At 37.9% G+C, this 22834-nt stretch overlaps 1 protein-coding gene across 1 annotated transcript; it reads left to right on the plus strand.

Annotated features, from left to right (window-relative positions):
• Positions 1-329: 329 nt before the first annotated feature.
• On the plus strand, positions 330-21964 carry LOC306851936 (glutamate dehydrogenase, mitochondrial). Its single transcript, XM_079388459.1, has 13 exons — positions 330-3961; positions 8334-8414; positions 8579-8634; positions 9111-9174; positions 10194-10288; positions 13305-13484; positions 14701-14838; positions 14940-15077; positions 15165-15245; positions 15328-15451; positions 16221-16312; positions 20331-20393; positions 20771-21964. The coding sequence occupies exons 1-13, from the start codon at positions 3565-3567 to the stop codon at positions 20888-20890; spliced, it is 1629 nt and encodes a 542-aa protein (XP_079244585.1). The 5' UTR covers positions 330-3564; the 3' UTR covers positions 20891-21964.
• The last annotated feature ends 870 nt before the right edge of the window (positions 21965-22834 follow it).

Raw genomic sequence — 22834 nt, forward strand, 5'->3', positions numbered from 1 at the left:
CTTGTGGACATATAGCGTCATTGCACAACAGGTGTCCCGAGTTGGAATCCTGGCTTGAGGACCTTTACCGATCCCGCCCCCATGTCTCAGCTTCCTGTCAGTTCTACACTGTCCTATGATAATAAACGTAAAAATGGCAAAAAATAAAATCTAAAAAAAAAATACTTAAGTCATAATTACGAGCTAAAAAGTCTAAATTATGACTTAAAAATCTCTATTATAGATCAGTGACATGACACACAAACCCTCAAAAACACACACACTCTACAACAGTCTTACACACTGATGAGATAAATTCAAAACAATACTACAAAAACCGGTAATAAGTGTTGCTTGTGGTACTCCCCAAGTGTTTTATTCCTTAATTTAATGTACTGTAGAGTACAGTACAATACAGCAAACATCAACAAAAATAAATATTCTGCCCCAGCATCCCATCTTTAGTCTGGGACAGGGATCAACATCTACAACATGGTTCTTCAACATCACAGGCCATATTGGCCCTGACCAGGCAGTGGGGGTAAAATCCTCTTGCATGTCTGATCCAACCCTCCTCCTCTTTCTCCTTCTCCTCTTCCTCTCTGTACTCCCTCTCCACCTCCTACTCCTCCTCTTCCTTAATTTATTTCTCTACTCCTTCTCCTCCTCCTCTGTGGTGTCCTTGAACTCTTCCTTCACGTCTCTATGGATCCACTGTTTCAAACCTGAATACAGTTTGTCTCAGTCGCTTTGGTGCATTTCTCGAATCATCCTTACTGTAATATTTGCAAAGAAGTTTGTGCATTTCTCAAAACAATTCGTACATACAGCACCAATCAATGGATTTCCTGCAAAAGATTGTGACTTACTCAAAATCTTTAGTTCATCTCTCAAAAGTAAGTATTTGTCAATGAACATATCAGTGCCATTAGAATGAAAAGTCCTTGTGTCATTGTTCACAAACAAGAAAGTCTAAATTCTTAGTCGTGTTCTCAATATAACAGTGCACTCTGTTAGTATTACCTGATGTAAACTATGGCAACAGTTTGGATGATAGTTACTGTACTGAAATGCAGAAGGCTGCAATTCGTATGACATATATCTGTTTCAAAAGTACAAATTTACACATTGCTGTATGTGGGATATTGACTGAAAAAGAATGGACATGAATCACAGTTACACTTTTACTAGTTGTCTGACCAAAAAATAAATAAATAAACATTACAATGCCATTGTGAAATAGAGAAAAAAAAGAGAAAAAAAAAGAAATATGGGCACAAAAGTGAAAATAAAAATGAGAAAGTCCATTGTCAGAATTTATAAATCTTGTGTTGTCCTCTGTCTATATGCTTTCCAATTGAAGGTTCATGAGATGTACCTTTGAGCTATTTCAGAGAACTGGTTTGTCATTGGTATTCTCTTCATTAGTGAAAGTCAAGATTCACTTCAACAATTCATGGCAAATTGATAAAAAGTCTAATAGAAATGTGTAGAAAATATGCTTGACAGTTTATGACAACTATCAACCATGTTGCATTTACCATAATGACTTATACGATGAACTAATGACTTGAGATTTTGAGGGGTAAGACAATTGCACAGAGAACTATATAATACATTTTGAGCAACATGACAGTAGCAACTGTTGATGTAGGAAACCGCAGACAAATTTACATAATCATTTGCATGAATGTACCAATCGCAACTTGTTCAAAAGAATGAGAAACTTATGATGAAACTTTATGATGTGCACAAGTGACTAGATGATGTGGAGATTGAACAAGTAGTTTGGAGAATTTCATTTCTGATCTGAGAAATGCACCAAAGCCACTGAGAAAAACTGTAAGCTGACTTTGGCCCTTTTATCTATCCATCGAAGGTTCTGATTGGTGTGTGATATATTTTGACACCTATTGCTTCCACTTGGGTAATTGTGTGCTAACTGAGCTCAAACTGTGCAGGGTTGAGTGAACAATATTGAATGCCATGCTTTCTAAATGACCACATGGTGTAAGCACTGAGACATGTAGGGATTTGTGTGTAGAGTTTTGCAGTAACAATTCACCAAATCTGAGTCATGTGTCAAAGCAGGAGAATAGTGTTTATAGTTTAGGGAAATGGGTGTGCTTTTTTAAAAATTGCATTATGGTTTTGAAATTTTAGTTCAAAAGCCTGGTTATAGTGTTTTAGCAATCGAGAAAAACTGTAATAAAGCATACCAGGCAAGCAGCATATAGCCTACTGTATATCCCAGAATATGAATGCAACGCACAAGTTGCATGTTAAGCGAAGCAGACAGTGATGTAAAAAACACATCTAGTATTCAGATTATTAAAAATATAAACTATGTGTACAGGCGAGTGGATGAACCCGGTATATGAATGCAACATGCTGAATTTAAGCGCCTTTCTCCCATATAAAACTATTCTAAAGAATAAATGCTGAACGTGAGACTTTGCGTGTGTTGCGTTCATTTTCTGGTCACATCTGCTTGCCTGTATGTATGTATGTATATATAAACTGTATACCAGATTTGGTCTTTTTCATGTTCATTCATTTCACATCTTCTTCCATAAGCCACGTTCTACCGCAAGAAAACGCTTAACGTGCAACTCAGCGCATTGCGTTCATAGTCTGGGGTATATTCTGCTTGTCTGTATGGTATACGCGTTATTCATAAGGTGTGTATTGAACTTGGTCCCCCAAACTGTTTTAAGCCGTTAATTCATTTTAGAATGTCCCGTTATCATTAGACCACTATCCTATGACCAGTGTGTTTATAAATTCATTAAGTAAATTTCGACTTGTAAAGTCATAATTTCGACATTTTTTACCTTGTAATTATGACTTAAGTATGTTATAATTGGGCATGATTTTTTTTTTTTTTTGTACCTGGCGGAAATGTGCTTCCATAGAGTCGCTTCAAATCGGGTTTTTTAGGTCAGTGTTTTAGCTGTGACTCAATGGTGCTGTCTGCCGGCTCGAACACTTCCGGTGGCTTCACTGCCGTGGTTTGTTATCTTTTGTCTTACGGTTGTATATTTCCACCGAGATCTCACGAATTTAAGAATGAACCGCGCCTTTTAAGATCTTACTGGTCTACTGACTTTTGTTAAGACATTTGCTTTAAACGTTACAATGCGCACGATAACGAAATTTCGTTAACTCTACAATACATAAATCCACTGTAGCAGCTAAATGACAGCGACGCCATAGAAATCAGAGCAACCGCACAAACGGAAGTTCAAAGACAATATTCTAAAGAAAGTGACAGGATTGTTTAGCTGGAGAATAAGGGTAATATCGAACGTAGCTGAAGGAATACGAGATTCAAAAGCAGCGGGCGCGTTTCTTCCTCCCTCATGACCTTGAGCCTGCTCTCGCGACTCCTCCAAACACTCCGCTGCCTTTTAAAGCGCGAGACGGCATGAGACACTTTGACACTGAACGAGGCAGGCTCGGGAGCTTCCGTAGTCTCGTTCATTTACCCCCTTTTCATTTCCCCTTTTCACCTCGTCGATAACCCATCATCCTTTAATTTCTTATTTCTCCATTGTACCGTAACTTTCAAAGCCTCTTATCGCCATGTACCGGTATTTCGGGGAGCTGCTGACTCGCGGAGCGGGTAACGCTTTGGCCTCGGGATGCGTCGAGTCCGCTCTGCCGGCTTCCTCATCTCTGCTGAGGGTGCGTCACTACAGCGATGCCGCTGACAAGGAAGATGACCCGAACTTCTTCAGGATGGTGGAGGGCTTCTTCGATCGCGGCGCTGCTATTGTGGAAAACAAGCTGGTGGAGGACCTGAAGACCCGGGAGACGCCGGAGCAGAAGAGACACCGTGTGCGGGGGATCCTCAGGATCATCAAGCCCTGCAACCACGTCCTGAGCGTGTCCTTCCCCATCAAGAGAGACAACGGAGAATGGGAGGTTATCGAGGGTTACCGGGCACAACACAGCCAGCACAGAACTCCCTGCAAAGGAGGTAAGTGATATGTGTTTTTTTTTTTTTTTTTTTTATACCGTGCAGTAAGAAGGCATATAATCAGTTTACGTGTTTTGCGCAACAAGATGTTTCACAGCAGTATCGGTTTGCAAGTGCATTGTAAGTGCATTCATGCTGTCAGTTGTTGACACAATGACTTGCAAATCAATGAGTTCTCTTTTATTCATTTTATAATGTTGCTGTACGTCTTTAAACGTGGTATTTGTATAGATTTGACTAATGCTGCCCTGTCAATAATACATCACCTTGACGCATCCTGCACCTGCACAGGTGTATGTATCATCTGGGAAGAGAAGCCAGGCATGTTCTAGGCAGGAATTTAGGATTCCCGAGTTTCTTTTTATATTTTCCAAAATTCTGTTTTCCTTTTATTTTTTTCTGGATTTTCTGGTTTCATTCCAATTGATTTCTATTCTAAAATATATAATCTCTAATCAAATTTATTCTGAACCTTTTGCAATTACAACTTCAGTTTTTAACTTAGCTTCAGTCATAGGAAAATAACAATTATTCTGCTATATAAATCGACTATAATCCAAACAAGCATAGCATAATCCAAAACAAAAAAAATGCAGAATTGTTTTTTTTTTATGAAATAGAGTTTTGCAAAAGACCTCTATAGCTGAGTCACAGCATAACACCACCCTTGCTTGTGTTATTTCTTAAACTTTTACAATTGTTATTATTACTATTACACTTTACTACATAATAATTACAGATTATTCAGTTTCACATGTCAGGTTTGAAATCAGGTTTCACATGTCAAGCTTCCTATTCCAAGAGAAACAGAATGGCAAAAATCATACAGCCCTAATTAGACTCAGGTTTAGGGACCTCAAAATATGCTTCCTGCTTGACGTTTATTAGTCATTAATGTGAACTTCGCAGTTTCAACTGTTTATACTAACTTGCAACAGATTGTACCTTTATGCCAAACAAGGGCAACAAATTGTCTCAAGTCAACTGTGTGTTTTCAGTACACAAAGAATCATTCATGTCATTCAGTTGGGATCAGGAGGTTCATTCGTGTTAGGTTAATAAACATTTGCCTGGGGGCTAGCTGATAAGGAAGAGGTTGATACAGAGTCTATAATGTATCAAAAGCATGAGATGTGATGTGTTTATTTTCTGTGATTTAACAACATCCATATACTCCAATGAAAAGGGTTTACGCCTATACCGAGGCACATCCTCTTTTGTAAATCATGTGGGGCCCACAGAATCACATTCTTAACAGCAGATGTTAAGAAGCAGTGGTCATCAAGAGATTGAGGCCGTGCAGGTTGGGAGGGGGAGATGTCATCATGGCATTGCATTGTGGGTGATTTATGGGGTGATGTATTGTGAGAGAGAGTTGTAAGTGTGGATATGGGGGTGGGGCTCAGGCGCTCTAACTCGTCATCTGTTTGACAGGAGGACCGCTCTGCTCACATTTACACACAGCATTTGGAGACATCTAACTCACCAGTGTGTATTTTGTATAGTCCATCCAAAAATTTTAATCCTGTCATTTACATACCTTCATGTAGTTCCAAACCTGTGAGACATTAATTCTTCTGCAGAACATAGGCTAAACTAAGATATTTTGTATAATGTTGGTAAGAAATGTTTCAGTTCCCATTAGTCTTTTTTTTCTGTTTATGAAGCCAATGGAAACTGAAAATGTTTTCTTACAAATATTATCAGACAGTCATAGAGGTTTGGAACAACATAAAGGTGAGTAAATGATGGCAGAATTTTCATTTTTGCTTTGACTGTCCCTTTAAAGGATATTAATGTGATTGCAGCTATGCAACAATATGAAATTATGAGAGAGTAGTAGAAAATCTTATGTGTTGGAAAAGTTGTCATTCTCTCTTTTGTCTTGTTTATCTGTGTCTTGCAGTGAGTCAGTCATTTTAAAGGCCACAACTTTTCCACAAGAAAGATACCGATTGCCTTTTTTACTTAAAGTGCTTATAATTCACCCCATCTATTTTCTAAATGTATGTTTTTGATGTTATTGTGAAAAATTCATGCTTGGTTTACTTACCACCCCTCCAAGGCCATGATCATCTGCCTCCATGCAACACCCACATTTCAAAATCCAATCAACCAGTGTTGCATAAAACCAAGTCCCCGCCGTCTTTTTCCATATGGATGTACACCACAATATGGAAAATAAAATATCTACTTCCGTTTCATTATGACTTTAATGAGCACAGTCAATGTGAATCTGATAAGACCAGTGCTAATAAGTATCTCATTGCAACAACCTTACCTTAAGAACCAGTTAACAAATTTATGAAGTGTGCATACTTTTTGAATGTCATGCATGAAATACCTCTTCAAATATTGGCTTTTGGTGCAAAGTGATCCATTATCAGGCACAAAATTGAGCACCTTTGGTAAATCATGAAGAATCAGAAGACCAGCCAATCAGAAACGCTCGCTGCTTGTCAATTATTTTGCATGTTCAGGTGGCGTGTAGTTAAAATTTGCAAACGTCAGAATTTAGCAAAACGTCCGACATCAAATGTAGCCCTTTTAATCATTCATGAAATGCAGAACCCTTGTTCTCCATGGCTCAAAGACCAACGCTTACTAAAGCGCTGTGATTGACATTATCTATGTGTAATAGACAAGATTAGGTACACATTACAAAGTACAAAAGCAATTCAGTCAGCCAATGCTCTGCATTTCATTGTTTGTTAGCCAAAGTGTTGCATGTGAATGTCAGAATCACTGGATCAGCAGAAATGCTTGGCTGTGTAGTGTATCCTGTATATGTGTAAGAGTAAAGGGAAAAAAAAGATGGCATGAGTCAGACTTGTGCAGGAAGTGCACATCCTGGTTATGCTCAAGCACATTTGGCTCACTAGGTGGAGTCGAAGGAGATGCTGGATAGATTTCCTCCTGTGTGTATTTTTTCTTCGTCCTTTGGATACTGTAGGTGATCTATGCTTAGTCATTCCTCCACTCAAGAGCCCCCACCATCTCCCTCGTTATTTTCCCCTCCCCTATGTGTGTATAAAATGAAGACCATTTCAGCTATAGCGGAAAAAGCATATCTGTTCAGCTTGTGAGCTTTTAAATGCAGACAAATGACACCCAGAGGGGCTGATTTTCTTATGGCCTTTTCAGCAATAAAAGACATCATGTTCAGTGGTTTAGTTATGTTAGCAGCTTTCTCACTTGTATTATGAACATTAGAGCACATAATTTCACTCATTTGGGCCAGACATCATCATTTGCATTTACAGAAGTATTATTAAATAAAACAAATTATTCCCAGTCTAATTTTCTACTGCTTATGCAGGATGGCAGTCTGTTATTTCTGTTTATTGTAAAAGGGATTGATATGTCCGCCAGGCCGTGTGGCAGTGTGTGTCAGAGACCGACACACTCATTCACGCAGTCAATCAAGATTCATGATGCAGCCTGGTAGAGGAGCTGACTGGACACAAAGTCATTGCAGCCTCCGGCCCAAAACACACATACTCACAAATATACAGGACTCCCCCTGCACACATGACATTCAGATAACCTTTGCCTCACCAGGTTGTACAGAACATTGTTTGCATTCCTTTTGAAATATTTTTTTCCCCAGTTTATTTTGTGTATTATTAAATGCGTCCTTTTGATTGCGGAGGTAAATGTTAATTAAAATCTACATTCAAACTTGATTCATTCATTGCTAAACAATTATTTCCATAATAACAAATTAATTATTCATTGTTGCACAATAGGACGCACAGTTTGTCATTGGAAAAAAATCATTGTGTGCAAGGTGTGTGTGTGTAGCATATACAGTATGCTTTATTAGAGACACAGTCTCTGTGCCTTTGAGGTCATGTCCGTGCTGTGGCTTGCTTTAGGCAGCCAACATTAGACACCAGCTTTTCTAAAAGGGAGTGATGGTATTACCTGTCCTAATGGAGCGTGACCAGAGCACACAAGTTGAGTTGCAATTTTAGCTGCATGGCTGGAAAAGGTGACCTGTGTCCTTGAGCTGGCACAAAAAAAAAAAAAGTCTTAAAATGGTCTTGTTTTATTACTAAACTGCATTTTTTTTCTAATTGAACTAGTATTCAGTATTAAAATGTAGCTGTTTGTTTCCTTGTCTTCGTTTAGTATTAATTGAGTCTGACATCATCTTGTATTCTATCCTGTTTATCTTCATTCAATTTAGCATGAAGACACAGCTAAAAAAAAAAAACTGACCAGAAGTCTATACAGCTTCAGAGTGTCTGTTTGTGTTCTTGGTGTTTTACATCCTCCTTTGAGTTTGAGGTTTTGGCAACCAGTTGACTTCTTGTAATGGCTTTGATTAAACCTAGTTTCATGGGCCTTTTTGCTTTTCCTTTTTCAGGTATCCGATACAGCATGGATGTGTCTGTGGATGAAGTTAAAGCTTTGGCTTCCTTGATGACGTACAAGTGTGCTGTTGTCGGTAAGCTGTTGGACATCAAGATGGAGTGAATTCTTCTGGATTGTGCATTAGATCTCTCTTACACTCAAATACATTGTTTTTAATAAGTCACTGAGTTATATTAGATTCAGAAAATCCTTAATCCTTATAGATTACACATATAGATTACATTTATCTTCTTCTAGATGTGCCATTTGGTGGAGCTAAAGCTGGAGTGAAAATCAACCCCAAGAATTTCTCTGTAAGTACCCAACATGTGTGTCTAGACTCTGAGCACACAGACCCCTGAAATAACTCTTTATCATGTCTGTGGGCTTTGTTTGCCTTTTTCATGGGCTCAATGAAGCAGAAACACATTTCATGCCGTCAATCCTCCTTTCCCTTTAAAATGCGCATTGCTCCCTGATTGGATGAAGTTTCTTTCTTTCTTAAACATTTAGACCTTTATCTTGTTCTTCATCGTCTACATTTAAAGTTCCACTACATACAGTATCTGAACACATTTTAAAGGACTTTCTTATTCCTTTAAACAGTTTCTCTGAGGAATGTCTTTAGGGAAATGGAAACGCTTAAAGAGCAGTCTTTTAAAACCAGACATACATGGAGCTTCTGTTTTTTTACTTTTATGGTTGTCATAAGGAATAAGGGGCAAAAAAATATATAATTTAAAAATGTTTTTATTTACATTTACATTTTGAATTTGTTTGCGCGGTTCAGGATAATGAGTTGGAGAAAATCACAAGAAGATTCACCATTGAGCTGGCCAAAAAGGGATTCATTGGTGAGTTTGATTCATTTGTGCTTTTTGACCACACCGTTTTAAATACCACACAACCCCTACATCAAGACCTCCATGAAAATATAACACAATATACAGTACTGTTCAAAATTTTGGGGGTTTAAGTAAATAAAATTTTTATTTAGTAGAGACAGATGACTGTGACAGTTATGACATTACATATTAAATTACATATATTTCAAAAATGTTCATTTTAACTTTATATTCATCAAAGAATCCTGTATCACTGTTTCCACAAAAATATTAGGCAGCACAACGGTTTCAACATTGATAAACACAAATATTTTTTGAGTGCCAAATCAGCATATTTGAATGTTTTCTGAAGGATCATGCGTTCTCATGTCTTTCATGCGTCTTATGTGTTTTACTGCATTTTTTAATCAGATAAATTCAGCCTTGATGAGCAAAAGAGACTTTTTTTTTTTTTTAAACAAGATACCTTTTGTAATGTCACTCCATTGCAACAGTTCTAGACATGTCAGGAAATCCTCAGGTAATTATTAACTTTGCTTCCGTGCTCTTTTAACCCGGAAGAGCTTCAGGACCTCGGTGCTGTCAAAAATAAGTCCCGCTGTGTGCTTCCCTGCCCCCTTTGGAGCTGTTTTTGGAAATGTATTCAGGGTGCAAGGCTGTCTGCATAGCTGTTTATCTGGATGCCTTCCCTGTTTTCCTGGCCAAAGCAGCTGGCAGTGGTATGGGGGAAGGGCAGTGTGCTCTCACAGCGTCAGAGCGGGCACTGAAACTCCAGCTCTCCATTAAAACACAAGCTGCCTACTCAGATCATTTGTTGCATTGCCTCTTAAAAGACTTTTTTCCCTGAGATGTGCAATCAAGCATTCATATTAAAGTACAATTAGCATAGTTCATGATAACCGATGCGAAAACCTGAGTGGTCCCTGTGCCTGGTCACATGACCACCGTCTGCTTTCATTAGACAATTAGAGCTGACAAGTTGTAAAAATATCTCTGTCTTCTCTCCCTTCCTTGTTCTTTCCACTCAGGACCTGGCATTGACGTACCCGCCCCTGACATGAGCACTGGTGAGAGGGAAATGTCCTGGATCGCTGACACCTATGCTAACACTATTGCCCACACTGTAAGCAGCCATCTACTTTATTCAATTATTAGCCATGCCCATAAAACTCCCATTGAGGTTTTTCCTTTTTATCACTTGTAGATTAACATGCCTAGCCTCTTTTAACTAAACTGATAAAAAACATATACCATAAAAGATATTTGAGCAATAAGTGTTACAAAAACAACAGAGATTAGAGTCTTCAGTAAGAAGTACTTCTTTAATCATTATCTTTATCAGCAACCTTACACTCTTTGTTTGTCTATTTCTGATAGTATGATGCTATCTATATGACAGACTGAGAAATGTTTACCTTTGTGCCATATTAAATGGATAGGTCATGGCTTTATTTGCACAGACAATAGCAACCAGATTGCTGTCTTATTATATACATATTTTAGAGTGTTTTTCCTTTTTGTGATATGATTTTGGATGACAGCCTCAACTAGCACAGAAAGAGAACAAAGTTCAAGTTTATTTGTATAGTGCTTTTTACGATACAAATCGTTGCAAAGCAGCTCTACAGGAAATTAAGTTTCCACAATATATTTATATATTGCAGAACCTTAATATATTTAACTTATGGCAAAGCTGGGCCATTTATGTGTGAATATTCCTAAAGTTGAAAGAGGTTGCCTGAAATTACAAACATGGCCAAATCATACAGATTTTCTTTTAGTGTATTTGCTGTGGTGCTTGTGGGCAGGGTTATTCCTCCTAGAGGGCTCTTATTATAGTTACATCATCCTCTAATACAGTACTAGGTAGCACTGTCACCATGGCAACAAAATGATGGTCATGTATTGTTCTTTTTTTATATTTTTAAGTGGGAGGGTAATGACTGTGTTAAACAATATCCAGCTTTACTGATCCTGAAAGGATCCTTTGGATGTTAGATTTTTGCCAAGTCAGGCTGTGGAGAAGGCAAGAGTCCAGTCACATCCAAGCACAATGTCACCCTGGAAACAATTTGACCTCCGAGTGCATTTTATGTAACATTACTTTGTCTGTAGATGTAACGTGTATTTACCTCAGAAAAAGATACGTATTCTGTGACCAAAAACTTGTCACAGCTAGAAAAATTCACTTTAGAGAGGAGCATTTTACTAAATATATGCACCATATAACATATTCATTATAATTTTTACTGTGCTTCAATATTTATATTTGAATAAATGAGTATAATTTAAGTGTTTTTATACAAATCAGTTAATTTTACCCTTCATTATTATTATTATTATTATTAGTAGTATTAGTTGAGAGATTTTTTTTCCTTGAGAAAATTTGCCATGCACTCTACCTGATATATATACACAAAATAATCGATATTGAATCGAATTGAAATCAGAATTTAATCGAATCGCAAGCTTGTGAAGCAGAATCGAATCGTGAAATCTGTGTCAAAACCCAGCCTTAATGGTTGATAACAAACGCATGGAATATATTACATTTCTATACAATTTTGTCCAAATAAATTTTAAATAAAACATTAAAAACGAAATATTTTCTAAATACTACCAGTAAAGTGAATTTAGTCATCAATGTTCAGTATTTGAGTTAAAAATATATGTTTTATGTTTTAGTTTTAGTTAGCTATAATGTTGATCTAAATGTATAAATAGGAGGTTGAGCATGAAAAATCTAGTATCGACTGTCACTGACTAATTAAAAACGTTGCTTTGCCAAAAGCTGATGTGTTTCAGACACAAGGGAAACTCTGTCACTGTTCTACAAGGGAAGAGTAAATGATTGATGGTGTCAGTGAACTGGAATACAGTTTATAAAGTGTTATTCACTAATACTGCAGTCTCAGCAGATTTGCATGTGCACAGCGGCAGTCGAGGGAAACGTTGCATAAGCTTAGACTTATCAGACATTCAAATCAACTTGATTAAATTTCCAGCGGTTATGAGATACTTTGATTTATCTTATCAGCCCAGGAGATGATTATGATGCATACTGTATGTGTACGTTTTTTAATATGGCTGTACACTTGTTTGGAGGTTAACAAGGTTGCTCTAATGCATATAGTATGTTATTGAGATGTCCGTCCGCTGCAGTAACCTCTACCCTAGCCACTGGTTGTTGTGCTTCATCTGTGAGTGGAGCACAAGTCTTCTGTCTCTGACGTTTTCTCATTCGGTGACATAAATAGGGCTATAGTAGCTGCCCTTGGGCAAGCTTGCAAGCTGTGCTTGGAGTGTGACCCTTCTCACGTACCCTTACGACGGCACAAGACCCCTTCACACCAATCCAAGAGCTCTGGTTGTTAGTGTCACATGTTGTCCTCATCCTACCCTCTGTACAGCCCTGACTGGTGCTTGTGTTTTTGGATGAGAAACAGACAACCAGTGTTGGCTGAAGTGTTGAGTTGAGAACCAAGCACTGGTTTTTATTCAGAACAGGTTTCATTTAAAAAAAATCTGGAACTGAAAGTTTTCCATGGCATTCAGTTTCATTAATCGTTCCGCATTAAATTAATAGTTAAAGATAAAGATACACATACATAACATACCGAGTTAAAGATACACATACATAACATTGTTTTTTTTTTAAGTATCATTATTAACAATAAACTAATATTGTTTTTTTTTATAGATTTAGTACATCATGAATTTTTATTTTCAGTCAATGTTTAATAAATGTCAAGGTCAAATGTCAAAATTAAATGTTTTAGTTTGACAGCAGTTAACTATATTAACTCGGTTGCATTTTTTGCTCACAGATGAAGCACAACAACCAGTGGCTAGGGTAGAGGTTACTGCAGCGGACGGACATCTCAATAACATACTATATGCATTACAGCAACCTTGTTAACCTCCAAACAAGTGTACAGCCATATTAAAAAACGTACACATACAGTCTGCATCATAATCATCTCCTGGGCTGATAAGATAAATCAAAGTATCTCATAACCGCTGGACATTTAATCAAGTTGATTTGCATGTCTGATGTTGCCGCAGCTGAAAGAATAATACATTAATTGGCCCATTTTTCTGTCTTGTTTGTGTGCGTGTCTCTCTTTCTCTCTCTGTAGGATATCAATGCCCATGCCTGTGTGACGGGTAAACCCATTAGCCAGGGTGGTATCCATGGCAGAATCTCAGCCACTGGTCGAGGGGTCTTCCATGGCATTGAGAATTTCATCAATGAAGCCTCCTACATGAGCAAACTGGGCCTGACCCCTGGATTTGCTGATAAAACCTTTATTATTCAGGTATAAACGACAATTTGAACAGTTGGACTGACAGTTTCAACTTCACTTTAACTAGTTTTCTTACTGTATTTGAATGATTGGCCCTTAGTTTTTCGATACAATAAAGCTTCAATGGTAGAGTGAAGTAACTCAAATAAAGATATTTAGCAGAATGTTCATGCTGCTCTTTTTCATGCAGTGAAAGCTTATTGTGACCAGGAATGTTTGAGCTAAAAGATAAAAGCTATAATATTGTGTTAGTAAGTCAGATGGACTGATTTCTTATTTTTGGAACATGACTGCCACTGATCAAAACGTTTTCATTTTATGGAAAGAAGCATTGTCAATATTATACAAAATGTATGCTTTTGTGTGGCACATTAGAAAGTCATAACCGGTTCGTAACTAAATGAAGGTGAGTAAACGATTAGAGAATTTTTATTTTGGGCTGAAATAAAAAAAGCATAATATGCTGACTAAATATTCTCTTGCTGTCACAGAAAGGAAGAGTTAATAATATGTCAGCATCTAGTACATCTCAGTTCCTTGAAATCACATGCTGTTTGAATCCCACCGCAAATAGCTGCTCTGCTTTACAGCTGTGAAATCTGTTGACTTTACCATGAACCAGCAGGTTTATTTTCTAGGATTAAGATTTAGAGTTGGTTTGTTGCTGTCTTTGGCTTCTAACGAATTTCAGTTTTAATCACAGTGTGCTCAACTCTGCAGCCCAGACTACAGAGGGAAGGGATTCTCATCGACTGTTACTCTGGGATTACTGCCTCAGAAATTACATTTTCTTTCTAAAGATTTACTGCCATGTGTAGCGAAGAGATGAGATGTTGTCACGTGTTATGGATTTAGAGCAGTGCAGAGAAGAGATAGCCTAGTCATTAGTATCAAACAAAGCCTCCGGAGGAGTTCATTACATAATTCTGTTGAACTGAGTTGGTATGACTGTTTGTTCTTTTGTAATGTGAGCAGCCATATGCATTTCCCCTTTCGACATGCACATGACATCTTGCCAGAAATTCCTTTGATGGGGTGAATAGGCTTCCCAGTATATGCTATTTCCAGTATTTCTGTTGCAATTATGACAAAGATGCTTGTTTTCAACCATTGATAGCTAGTCTATGCGAAATCAAACCACACGGGGGCGCCATTGCCACAAAAAAAAAAAAAAAACAGGATTACGTTTTTACCACAACTTATTCTAGTTTCTTATCCTATCATGCAGGGTTTCGGTAATGTGGGTCTGCATTCCATGCGTTACCTCCACCGTTATGGAGCCAAGTGTGTGGGAATTGCTGAAATCGATGGCAGCATCTGGAACCCCAACGGCATGGACCCCAAAGAGCTGGAGGACTACAAACTGGTCAGTTAGAGTCCATTTACAATTGCTTTTCTGATTCCCTGGTGAGAATTTACCCTTCTTTCTGTACCTAAACTTTGAATATATTTGTGCTTTCTCTTTAGCAACATGGTACCATTGTGGGCTTCCCCAACTCTCAGCCATATGAGGGGAACATTCTGGAAGCTGATTGTGATATCCTCATCCCTGCAGCTGGAGAGAAACAGCTGACCAGGAAGAACGCTCACAATATCAAAGCTAAGGTCTGACACTAACAGCATCATCCACATGTGATTGTTATGCTTAAATGCTCTTCACCAGTGCTGAACATATCCTTTTTATTGCTTCAGATTATTGCTGAAGGTGCTAATGGTCCCACTACACCAGATGCTGACAAGATCTTCATAGAGAGGAACATCATGGTCATTCCAGTAAGAGAACAACATTCTCTCAAACTCTGTCCTGCTTCAGGAAAGTAGAAATAGGAATAATCATTCATATCTTGATGTGCAGGACATGTACCTGAACGCTGGAGGTGTCACAGTCTCCTACTTTGAGTGGCTGAAGAACCTGAACCACGTCAGCTACGGTCGTCTGACCTTCAAGTATGAGAGGGACTCCAACTACCACCTGCTGAGTATGTGTTTAAACTTCCTCCAACCGTTCTATCAGCCTCAGTCACTCAAAGAGTAGCAGCATGAAATCAATGAACTTGCATCATTACATTATTCAAAGCTATTGTCTGCCAGCAGGCATCTTTATCTCTTCAGAATCTTCTCTGTAACACCCTTATGTGTTCTCGTTTTTTTCTTGATTCCCTTTCTTTTCATCACTCCCTCCCTTTTAGCACTTATTCTAAGCATGCGGTCAGGCCTGATGCAAAGCTGCGACCAGCTGTGTGTGACACTGTTTCCTATAGCTGAATTTTAATCACCTCTGCTCTTGTGTGCTACATGTACTGGGTCACATGGCACAGATTCTCTTTGTCTTTGTCTCCTTGGTTATACCAATTTTAATTAACATCCAAGTGTCAACGCCTGCTGGCCCTTCAAGAAATGATCCGTTAATGTAATTTGCAGTAATTAGATGGGATGGAAGCCAGAGTAATGAAGCTGCTTTTGAAGAGATGTGTCAGTTTGACAGAATTAAAGTTGACTGATAACATTAGTGATGGTGCCGATTTGTGGTCCCTTTTAACACAAACCAGTGCAGAACAAAATTCAACTTTAAGATTCTAAACATCTAAAACATTTTTCAAAAATGTGCTTTGTAAATGAGTGACAATTTGCACCCTTTAATTGTGCTCAGAAACAGCATGTGCATTTTATCAGTCATCACTCTTACAACCTTTGCTGAAACAGAGGGAATTTGAATAATTGATCAGCCTGTTTTTTTATTTTGTCTAGTGTCTGTGCAAGAGAGTCTTGAAAGGAAGTTTGGAAAGCAGGGTGGCCCCATCCCCATTGTTCCCACTGCTGATTTCCAAGCCCGTGTAGCTGTAAGTGTCCATAATATTTTACCTTTATTGCCTTGTATGTTTATGTGTGTCTTTTTATTTAATGTATATTTATTTATAAATTTTATTTATTCTTACATTCTATTAATGCTTTATTTAGTGTTTTTATTATTATTTTATATATTTATTGTATAATTAATTTAATTTAATTTTGTTTTTTATGTTTTATTTTTGTAACAAAGTTTAGTGAATTGTAGTCTGAGGAGCAAAGCAATTCCCACATCTATAAACACATTTAAGTTTTCGATCATAATACTGAGCTCAAGTTAGCACTTTTAGCTGATGTTGACTAAACTGATTAAATTTATTTAATGTACACACACACACACACACACACACATGTTGGTTTATGTGGTTTATGGGGACTCTCCATAGGCGTAATGGTTTTTATACTGAACAAACTGTGTGTGCTATTGCCCTACACCTACCCTACACCTAAACTTAGCCCTCACAGGAGACTTTGTGCATTTTTAGATTTAAAAAAAAAAAACACCATTTAGTATGTTTTTTAAGCCTTTTGAATTACGGGGACATAGGCAGTGTCCTCATAAACCACCTTCATATTGTAATACCTCTGTCATACCCATGTCATTATACAAATTTGTGTCCTCATAAACCACATAAACATGCACACACACACACACACACACACACACATATATATACACTCACCGGCCTCTTTATTAGGTACACCTGTTCAATTGCTTGGTAAAACAAATTGCTAATCAGCCAATCACATGGCAGCAACTCAATGCATTTAGGCATCTAGATGTGGTGAAGACGACTTGCTGAAGTTCAAACCGAGCATCAGAATGGGGAAGAAAGGGGATTTAAGTGACTTTGAACGTGGAATGTTTGTTGGTGCCAGATGGGCTGGTTTGAGTATTTCAAAAACTGCTGATCTACTGGGATTTTCACGCACAACCATCTCTAGGGTTCACAGAGAATGGTCCGAAAAAGAGAAAATATCTAGTGAGCGGTAGTTGTGTGGACAAAAATGCCTGGTTGATGTCAGAGGTCAGAGGAGAATGGGCAGACTGGTTAGAGATGATAGAAAGGCAACAGTAACTCAAATAACCACTCGTTACAACCAAGGTATGCAGAGTACCATCTCTGAACGCACAACACGTCGAACCCTGAAGCAGATGGGCTACAGCAGCAGAAGACCACACCGGGTCTTGACAGGCTTCTTAGCTGACAGGTGCCGCTCCTGTCAGCTAAGAACAGGAAACGGAGGGTACAATTCGCACAGGCTCACCAAAATTGGACAGTAGAACATTGGAAAAACGTTTCCTGGTCTGATGAGTCCTCCACCATGTCACAAAGCTCAAATCATCTCAGACTGGTCTCTTGAACATGACGATGAGTTCACTTTACTCAAGTGGCCTCCACAGTCACCAGATCTCAATCCAATAGAGCACCTTTGGGATGTGGTGGAATGGGAGATTCGCATCATGGATGTGCAGCCGACAAATCTGCAGCAACAGCGTGATGCTATCATGTCAATATGGACCAAAATCTCGGAGAAGTGTTTCCAACACCTTGTTGAATCTATGCCACGAAAAATTAAGGCCGTTCTGAAAGTGGGTCCAACCCGGTACTAGCAAAGTGTACCTAATGAAGTGGCTAGTGTGTGTGTGTGCATAAATATTGTGACATCGACGCAATTCTAACATTTTTGGCTCTATACACCACCACAATGGATTTAAAATGAAACAAACAAGATGTGCTTTAACTGCAGACTGTCAGCTTTAATTTGTGGGTATTTACATCCAACGGTGTAGGAATTACAACAGTTTGCATATGTGCCTCCCACTTGTTAAGTGACCAAAAGTAATGGGACAGAATAATAATCATAAATCAAACTTTCACTTTTTAATACTTGGTTGCAAATCCTTTGCAGTCAATTACAGCCTGAAGTCTGGAACGCATAGACATCACCAGACGCTGGGTTTCATCCCTGGTGATGCTCTGCCAGGCCTCTACTGCAACCGTCTTCAGTTCCTGCTTGTTCTTGGGGCATTTTCCCTTCAGTTTTGTCTTCAGCAAGTGAAATGCCTGCTCAATCGGATTCAGGTCAGGTGATTGACTTGGCCATTGCATAACAGTCCACTTCTTTCCCTTCAAAAACTCTTTGGTTGCTTTTGCAGTATGCTTTGGGTCATTGTCCATCTGCACTGTGAAGCGCCGTCCAGCGAGTTCTGAAGCATTTGGCTGAATATGAGCAGATAATATTGCCCGAAACACTTCAGAATTCATCCTGCTGCTTTTGTCAGCAGTCACATCATCAATAAATACAAGAGAACCAGTTCCACTGGCAGCCATACATGCCCACGCCATGACACTACCACCACCATGCTTCACTGATGAGGTGGTATGCTTAGGATCATGAGCAGTTCCTTTCCTTCTCCTTACTCTTCTCTTCCCATCACTCTGGTACAAGTTGATCTTGGTCTCATCTGTCCATAGGATGTTGTTCCAGAACTGTGAAGGCTTTTTTAGATGTTGTTTGGCAAACTCTAATCTGGCCTTCCTGTTTTTGAGGCTCACCAATGGTTTACATCTTGTGGTGAACCCTCTGTATTCACTCTGGTGAAGTCTTCTCTTGATTGTTGACATTGACACACATACACCTACCTCCTGGAGAGTGTTCTTGATCTGACCAACTGTTGTGAAGGGTGTTTTCTTCACCAGGGAAAGAATTCTTCGGTCATCCACCACAGTTGTTTTCCGTGGTCTTCCGGGTCTTTTGGTGTTGCTGAGCTCACCGGTGCGTTCCTTCTTTTTAAGAATGTTCCAAACAGTTGTTTTGGCCACGACTAATGTTTTTGCTATCTCTCTGATGGGTTTGTTTTGTTTTTTTCAGCCTAATGATGGCTTGCTTCACTGATAGTGACAGCTCTTTGGATCTCATCTTGACAGTTGACAGCAACAGATTCCAAATGCAAATAGCACGCTTGAAATGAACTCTGGACCTTTTATCTGCTCATTGTCATTGGGATAATGAGGGAATAACACACACCTGGCCATGGAACAGCTGAGAAGCCAATTATCCCATTACTTTTGGTCACTTAACAAGTGGGAGGCACATATGCAAACTGTTGTAATTCCTACACCGTTCACCTGATTTGTAAATACCCTCAAATTAAAGCTGACAGTCTGCAGTTAAAGCACATCTTGTTCGTTTCATTTGAAATCCATGGTGGCGGTGTATAGAGCCAAAAATGTTAGAATTGTGTCGATGTCCCAATATTTATGGACCTGACTGTGTGTGTGCATATATATATATATATATATATATATATATATATATATATATATATATATATATATATATATAAAATCTTTACTTTATTTGACCCTCTTAATTTTTGTAATTATCGACTTGCAAAAATGGATAGCTCCATTTTTTAAATGTTCAAAAATCATGTTTTTGATTATGTTTTTATTGTGTTATATATATATATATATATATATATATATATATATATATATATATATAAAGGTGTATTATATATATGAGTTTCCTTATGTTGAAAATAAATTAAGATATTTTGAAGAATGCTGGTAATCAAACAGTTGATGGTCCCCATTGACTTCCATGCTATTTCTTTCACTACTGTGGAAGTCAGTGGGGACCAACAACTGTTTCTGTCTTCAAAATTCTTTAAAATATCTTCTTTTGTGTTCAACATAATAAAGAAACCTATACAGGTTTGGAACAACATGAGGGTGAATAAATGATGAAAAAATAATAATTTTGGGGGGAATTAGTCCTTAAGTAATCACTATGGTAACTGATGTTGATATACTAGATATTGATTAGATTTCATTGCTTACAGAATGACAGAATGATCCTGTCAGTCAGTCCTAAAAACTGAATTTCAAAACAAATAAAAAATGTTGTGCTCTGTGAACAAAGCTTTGGAGTTCTCCAAGATCAGCAGTTTTTAACCCTCATGTCATGTTTATGCTTTGATGTGATGTGTTTGTCCTACAGGGTGCCTCAGAGAAGGACATTGTGCACTCTGGTCTTGCCTACACCATGGAGAGGTCGGCCAGGGTAAGTTCCTGTAATATCTTTGAAAAGATTTGCATGACAAGATAAGCTGACAACCACATAGCATTGTCATACCATCTGTAAAACAACACCAGGTAGAGCAGGAACCGCCCTTGACTCCACCTCAGCTGCTTTATAACAGCGTTGTGTTGTCATAAAACAGTTGGAAGATAATTTAAACTCGTCCACAATGTTCAGCCCTCGCTTCAGGCAGATTTTAGTCTAGTGTTGTATGAGCATTATGCAAAGAATACCACCTCGCCCATTGCACAGATGTCGTTATTGTTTATTGATGCTTTTTCTGTTTGTCCTCCATGCTTTGTAAAAGAGTTTTTATGTAGTCAAACCTGTATTTATATATTAATATTTTCCCTTTGCAGCAAATTATGCGCACAGCAAACAAGTACAACCTTGGCTTGGATTTGAGGACGGCAGCTTATGTCAACGCCATCGAGAAGGTCTTCAAGGTGTACAATGAGGCTGGCCTGACCTTTACATAAATGACCCAAACAAAAAGAAGACAAAAACCTCCATCAACCTCTTGATTTCCCCTTCCCAACCTTTTTAACACATCAGAGTTTACATCAGCCTAACCCTTACTTCCTCTATTAAAACTCCCTCATGCTGTCATATCCCAGAAGCTCTGTTCTCACAAGTTTGAGAACTATAAAGCGGTTAAATCTGTTCTGAGGCTGCAGTTCTCACTGCTTTGCTGTATGTGATGTGGTCTCAAAACAAACTGGCGCCAATAATCAGGTTTCTCAAGTGTGTCTTGTAACTTGTTTATTTCGTCCCTGATTTTTGTATTGATCTGTGGTAAACTGACGTGGTCCTCTTCAAATGCAGTTGTAGCGCACTGTTTTAAATGTCTGTTGATTTGTCATGTTTGCCCTGGCTTCCTCTCGGCATGAAATCTTAGTTCAACTTGATGCGTTTATGTCCTGGTAGCTTTTATTTACTTTATTCTTATTGTTCGTTCTTGCAAACCATTTAAACATGGTTATTGCTACAGTAATGAAGAGTGTTAAAGATGCCTTACACCTGTGAGCAGGAGTTTTATACTCCGTGAAATGATTTTCTGTCACTATAGTTCATGTAGTGCAAAGGGAAACCCAGCCATGATTTGCCTCATCTCAATGTTTTGACCTAGAGATGTAATGAAGTTCTAGCTGACAATGTGCAGTACGTTTAGGTACAGATGTTTTTTGTATCTGAGGCAGTTCACAACCCATAACTTTTAGAGATCTGCTAGTTAAACCTAGAGGACCCGGGGCACTCGCGCTTTAATGAGAGCTGGAAGTTGCTCGCCAAGCTTATCTGGAACTGTGTTTTGGAAATTTATATTGCCGTTTTGTTGAGAATAAAACAAATGATCATAATTTATTTTCTGTTGTATTTTTTTTTTTTTTCAGTGTCACCAAAATACCACACGTATCACACTCGGTTAAATAAATTATCCCTGTTATGTAAATCATTTCCCCGTTCCTAATGTCATTATTTTGATTGCCAATAAATTAAATATTGATTTAACAATTGAGTGAAAATAAGGTTGAATTTTAAATAATTTAACTGCTTTGACTGGTGACTATTGCCGTTTTTGCCTTGTCTTATGATTTGCACTAACTTATAACATAGTAATAGTAAAGTTATTTCTTCTTTTTTGATATTTTCTCATGTCAAAACTTTCAGAAGAATATGTTTTCATGGGGATTTTTTTTCTTTTTTTACAAAAAACAAAACAGATTTACTAAAAGATTTCTCTTTAACTCGAATTCTACAGAATAATTACTGAATGTGCATGAGGTGTGTTTTTGCTTTTTTTGCAATTCAGGAAGGTGCAGTAAAGTGAATCGTTATATATTTGTAATTGTACACTACTACTACTGTATTTTGTACATGCAGCCTAGCTAGTTTTATTGAAAATGAAAACTAATATAATTTCCAATTTGTGGCTCAAAGAAAAAAACGCAGTATCCTATTTGTAAACTTTGAGTCGCAGTTTGTGTTTAAACTCATGACATGACTTGAACGCACTATGTAGTCCATAAGGTTTTTATTATCATTTTTAAAATGTCTCTTCAACTAGCCAATATCAGTTCCTAAAGGAAAACCACAAGGCACAAACACCAGTAAGTATTAGTAATAAATTTGATTAATTCTGTGATGTTTTGTGTTATAAGCTGGTTTGTTTTATCTTAAAACATGACATCATGTTTGTCAATATTACAGAAATCATTCCAAACATTACCAAAAAAAAATGCAACTCAATCTCTCAGTAAACAACAGCTCTTTAGTGCATTTCCATCATGTTAAGCATCAATTTTATTGGTTTTTATTTAAGAATACAGAAATAGTACTGAAATGCATTCTGAAATTATCCTTTTTTTTAATTTACAAATCTCAAATGGTGCAGAAAACACAAATATAGGGATTGCCTGTTTCAA

Source organism: Barbus barbus, assembly GCF_936440315.1.
Source record: "Barbus barbus genome assembly, chromosome: 32".
NCBI classification, from domain to species: Eukaryota; Metazoa; Chordata; class Actinopteri; order Cypriniformes; family Cyprinidae; genus Barbus; species Barbus barbus.